This window comes from Scatophagus argus, chromosome 17 (genome assembly GCF_020382885.2).
Source record: "Scatophagus argus isolate fScaArg1 chromosome 17, fScaArg1.pri, whole genome shotgun sequence".
In the NCBI taxonomy this organism is placed as follows: domain Eukaryota; kingdom Metazoa; phylum Chordata; class Actinopteri; family Scatophagidae; genus Scatophagus; species Scatophagus argus.
In genome coordinates, this window is record NC_058509.1 from 10,416,626 (window position 1) to 10,422,625 (window position 6,000).

The following is a 6,000-nucleotide window of genomic DNA, read 5'->3' on the forward strand; positions in this document are numbered from 1 at the left end:
GATAATAACCACTCAGCGGTTGTCATAGCAACAGCAGGGATGAACCTTGACAGTATCGTCTCTTCCTTTGCACTGTCGGTCTTTAATCTTTCTCTTTAAGGCTCAATATTTGGTTTGTAAGCTGGCACTCGTAATCAATAAACAGACTTGGAGGTTTATTAGAGGAAGTATGGCCACTTACAGAAAGACTTTATGAAATAGCTTCATAATTCTTTATACCTTTGCCATTAGTAAACATCTTTAGCCTAAAATATATGTTTACAGTGTAAGATTGCCACCAAATTACCGTCCTCTCAGCTCGTGTACAGTGTGAGTGTGTTTTTAACTGTGCATACACAGAACCCAGGTGTTCATGTTATCATTTTCTGTTTAACCTCAGTGTCCACATGCCAAAGCAAAGGGAGAGTCCTATTTCCTTCCAAGCTCCATATCACTCATTTCATGGCTGAGAAACTCTCTGAAGCTGATGAGTGGCTTGGTGACAATCACAGCAGACCAGCACAAACATTGTCTTCATGGACACAGTGAAGGAACATCTCTTACTGTAAAGGTGGTTCACAGAATTTGATTCCAACATAAGGAGTCCAATTGTTTAAAACAATTGTCACATTGGAAAGTTTCACCTTTTACTTGTTTTTTATACAGAAAGTAAATTTAGGGCTTATATTTCACATTTTAACATGTGGAAATCCCTGTCACATCACTGCATTGAATCCACCTTTGGACTTTTGGACACTTCACATGAGCTTCAGGAGATGTGATTTTAAGATGTCTCAAATGTGAAATATAAAACAGGTGAAAACTGCAGTGAATTCCTCAAAGAATAACTTCAAACACAATTCACACACGATATTTTTACATGCAGGCATGTAAAAGTGGTTTTTACTTTCATAGGATGCACTTCAAAACATATATCATTTTCACAAGACGACTCCAAAAGCAGTGACACAGTTATGTAAAGGAGGAAAAAAGCAGCACATCCTCACACTGGAGAAGCTGCAACCAGAGATTTGTTCATATGAAAGCATGAATTTCATTTGCCCCTTTTTTTAAAGTACTGGCCAGTATCATCATATGTATAACAGTAGCATTATAGCATTGCAGTACAAATGAAATCGTGCAAATGAATATTACATGGCTCTGTCATGTCTCATCACCAGCACCATGCACAGATGTCAGCTTGTGTGTGAATTAATCAATATGTAACTGGTGTGTGTCACTGGGAATAAACGTGCTGCCAAGAGCAAACCACTCATACCCTTTCATACAGTCATGACACCCTACAAAAACACTGATGTGTGATGGTGTGGCACTGTGTGTGTGTGTGTGTGTGTGTTGACATGCATGGCTGCATGTGTCTCCTCGTGTAAGTGTGTGTGTATTTGTGTGTGATTGTCCCAAATTAGCTGCCAAGACAGAGTCCTTAGGTGTTTTATCAGTCACACACACACACACACACACACACACGCACTCAGACTAACAGGCAGACCATTCACTTCCTGTTCCCATCAGCCTCTCTGCCTCTGTCAACAATTCCTCATCAGCCGCAGGAAATGATTAGCAGGCTTTCTATTGCTCCTGTTTCTTGTTCCCTGCTGTTCACACCTTCATGCAACACAGAGATGCTTTGTTTTATTTTTCAGGTTTTTCAGGTAAAACAAATGTGTTAGAAAAGAGGGCAAAATGTGTTTTTATATTCATGTTATTGATCATTTTCTGATCACACTGGGGCATAAAGAAACTGATGCCGGTAAACAACAATTATAAATCATAAATCATATTATAAAAGGTCCCAGAGTTCACCTTACAGTTCTGCATTTGCTGGCAACACACTGAGCCAAAAGATTTCTGGATGTAGCCAACCACCTGAGGCAAATCCTGACCTTCTGACTTTGTGTGCTTTTACTTTTGTTTTTGTCTTCGCAGCACATTCTGATAGTCCAGAGGCAGCTCTCGGTGCTGGAGGAGGAGCTGGAGGAGTTTCGCTTGGCTCTCAGACAGTACATGGAGTGTGCCTGCGCCCAGACAGGATGTCTACAGTCAGTTCATATTGTTTTCGTACTCATGATGTGATATTATTACTCTGTGTAGTTTTTAGTTTTTCATTAGGAGAAGAGATAGGGGTGGAAATGTAACTTTTAACATTTAGTTAGTGTATTGACTGTACACACAACATCTAGTGATTCCTCCTCTGTTGCTCTCTCTGAGGTTTTTATTCATGCAAACTGAGGGGCTAATTACAGATGCAGAATAGACTGTGACACCTTCTGAGGCAAATCTGTGATTTTGCGATACATCAAAAATTAACTCGACAAGCAGGTTTGATTTAAAAGATTCTCTTGAAGTTGCACGATGAGACCAAAGTATTCAGTTTTACGTGTAGTTCATTTGCTTTGCAGTTTTTGTTGTTGTTGATTTTTTTTTTGATGTTGTTTTTTTTGTTTTGTTTTGTTTATTTTTGGCTTGTTTTGTACAGAAATATTTTTGAAAATATTTCTTGCAGGACATTTACCTTGACATGAATATAAAACAAAATATGTGTTAAAATATTGTGCCTTAAACACAACGGACATGGATGATGTATCTTTAACATGTTGAGGGTATTCTGCAAAATCATGCAAACATTGTAAGGGAGGAAATCATTTGTCAGTGAAGAAAAATGAAATTTTATTCAAAACATGTTCAGACACGAGCATGTAAATTCATTTGCCTGATAGTGAGGAGACAGACAGGAAACTGATCCCATCAGGAATGCAGTCATGTAGTGAACATTTAATGATAAGTTGTCTAATGTGTGTGAGGACCATCATGGTTAGACTAAAGATGTCTTTAATCTTTAACAAATTGTCGATATGAGTAATGATTAACTTTCAGAAACAACACATTATACCACATTTACTGTATCTGTAGCGTAATGCGTGATATAATTAAATCACCCACTCTGTAACTTAGAGTTTTGTACCAGTGCCCTTCATTTTGATATGAATCACATCAAGAATGAAGAATTCAGGGTCTCTAATCTCAATGAGAAAACTGCATGAGATTATGAGCCAAGTTGAATTAATCACAAAACTTTAAAACAGAAACGTGGCCATCTGTGAAATGGCTCCTGTCAAACCTGAAACACAATACATCGGATCAGGATGAAAACCACATTTGCTTTTTCTCCAGCCAAAGATTTTCAGACATCAGCGTTGTCACAGTTTGAAGCTCGGTGGCAAACTTCCGTCTTAGCAGGGAAACAAAATCAACCTCTCACATTAACTGTCACTTTGGTTTCAAACAGCATCCGAAGGACAGCATGTCTCTGAATACTCAGCCATGTTCGAGTCCAAATGGGACTAAAACCTCTGACAAAACACCATTTAATCCTAATGTGAGGACACAGTTCAGACAGAGCGGCAGTGCTGGGGGACATGACGTGGCACACTAATTAGTGATTGCATGACTTGTGTTCTCTCTTGTTTTGCATTCGGCAGCATCGCAGTTCAGCGGCTGGCAAATGAATCACGCTTCATTCTCTATGAATTCTGGGAGCACAACAACGTGTGGAAAAAGTAAGTGTTCGCACTGCACCATATGCATCATGACTAATGCACCGCGACCCGTTCAGATAAACCCCAAATTATATTCTTTGCTCAGCTGGAGCTCGCTGAGAGAAGGTCTGCTTCATGCTGCGTTTAGTGACGGCGCTCTTTGTGAAGCTTTAATGAAACTCATGAGGAAAACCAATAGTGTCACTACAACAGTAACCCCACGAGGAAATGAGACACAGAGAGGATTTACTGTAGTCACACTGAATTAAGTCCAATATTAGTCCTGATGAATTAACAGGCTATGTTTTGTATCCAAGGTCTAGTTAGTTTAGCATCTACTTTGTTCTTTTCCATGCAGAACATTCAAGATGAACTTAAATGTTTCACTGCTACCAGAATGAATATACACTTTGGGTGGAGTGTCAGTATTTAATTTGATTTGACATTTGTGTGTCCTGCTGAGAAATAAAATCTGATATTTTATGTTTATATGATATATTCAGAGGGGGAACAGTGAGTGATGTACATATCCTAGTGAAAGGATAATTATAATAATTCTCTTTATTGATCATCGTTGGATTTTTGTTGATTTTTATTGTTCATTTTATTGTGCACAGTCACCTGCAGACCAACTACAGTAAGACCTTCCAGAGGGGAAATGTAGACTTCCTGGAGACTCCTGAGACCATTACCACCATGCTGGTTCCTGGTAAGAACATTCATCATTGCCTCTAATGAGATATCTTTCAGCAGTCTGATCTCACACTTCTAAAGGGTAAGCTCTTCAGCCTCAGTTGCCCTTTGGTAGGTCTGTCGTTAGTCACGACCTCAGATCATCCTCAGAACTTAATCTTAAATTCTAGTGAGGATGACAGACTTTTCAGTACCTGAATGTCATGTTGATTTGAGCATTCACCCTGCAAACCTAAACTTTAATGGAATAAGCAGATAAAAATGTATGATTTGGGTAAATTCTGATGGAAAAGCAGGTTGACCAAAAACTAATGTCCATCTTATTTAACTTTCAGTCACATGTCATGGCCTTGATTATTTTGGTTTTTATTTATTTGTTTATTTGTAGTTTGTTTTTTTTTTTTGGTTTTTTGGGGGGGGGTTCAATATATATAAAAACATGGGTCATACATCATAATACATGGATCTAGCTAATTATGCAAAATGACATTTAAAAGTCAGATAATCATCTTATGCAACCTTTGCCAAATAAAATCAAATGTACTAACCACTTGTCTTTGTGCATTATGACAGTACACTCGCCAAAACAATGCTTTTCTTTTTTGTTCCCATTTTTCACAAGTTGAATTAAAAGACTTGCTCTGCACACAAAAGACTTATTTTAACTGTTTGTTTGTTAAAATCTGTGTTATTGAGCACTTCTCTTTTGCCAAGATAATCGGCCCACCTGACAGGTGTTGCATACCAAGATGGCAATTAATCAACATGATTACTGCAGGAGTGTCCACCAGATCTGCCAATGAACTGAATGCTCGTTTCACTACCACTGACTGTGTATAAAAATGGATGGGCACTCGATCATGCAGCTCCTGCATCAATGCGCAGACACTGGCTCCAAATGATGTCATCACCACAAGATCTTATGTGGGATATTTTAGCTTCACCTTTGTACAGTGAGAGGAAGTGGGGACACGTTGTCCATCTGTGTACATGTCAATGATTTTTATGAACGTGTGTTTAAAACCTGAGAGAAATAAGTCTTTCGTGTGCATGAAAAGTCTTAATTCTTTTAATTCAACAAAAAAATGAGAGCAAGTATTGTGTTTATGATTTTATTGAGTGTAAGTTGATTTTAATTCTGTCTCATAAGTATTATTACATGCTTCATGGAACCACTTACGTGCAGAGCAGAAGGCAGTGATGAGAACATTTGTCAGGTGCACTAAATACACACAGCCGTTGTGAGGAGAATGTGTTCGGTGTCTAAGTGATCAGGCTCAACAAATCTTTTCTTTGTCTTCTGCTTCCCCTCCACAGCCTCATGGTGGGTCCTCAACAACAACTGAAAGTGAACAAGCATCCACAGATTGCCACTGATGGGTGCAGACAGCAAACAGCCACCTGACAGCACATCAGGAAGACCACACACATGCACACTCACACACACACACACACACACACACACACACCAACTCAACCCAGCTCGTGAAGTCATGGTGATTAGTATCGACTTTATTACCTCCATGTTCGTTCATAGTTAGGTTAGGTAGGTAGCTGAAATAGCCCACATGTTTGTTTACACTCCTAAAGGAAACTTTGACGTCCTAAAAGCAATGACCTCGTCAGGCGGAGACCCATCTGATGATCTGACATCATCACTGTGTCTTACACTGTGTGACATCATCTGGAGCCTGGGGTGACTCATGAGAGCTGAGGCATGCAGGGAGTGTGCATCACACAGCGAGTGTGTGTCTCTGTGTGTGTGTGTGTG

General features: G+C 39.2%; 1 protein-coding gene across 1 annotated transcript in view; it reads left to right on the plus strand.

Annotated features, from left to right (window-relative positions):
* necab1 (N-terminal EF-hand calcium binding protein 1) overlaps positions 1-6,000 on the plus strand; it is a 32,100-nt gene extending 26,100 nt beyond the window's left edge. Inside the window, exons 10-13 of the mRNA XM_046418544.1 lie at positions 1,927-2,039; positions 3,480-3,557; positions 4,154-4,245; positions 5,547-6,000. Of these exons, the coding sequence (XP_046274500.1) occupies positions 1,927-2,039; positions 3,480-3,557; positions 4,154-4,245; positions 5,547-5,575 (312 nt within the window). The 3' untranslated portion in view covers positions 5,576-6,000. The remainder of the gene's footprint in view (positions 1-1,926; positions 2,040-3,479; positions 3,558-4,153; positions 4,246-5,546) is intronic.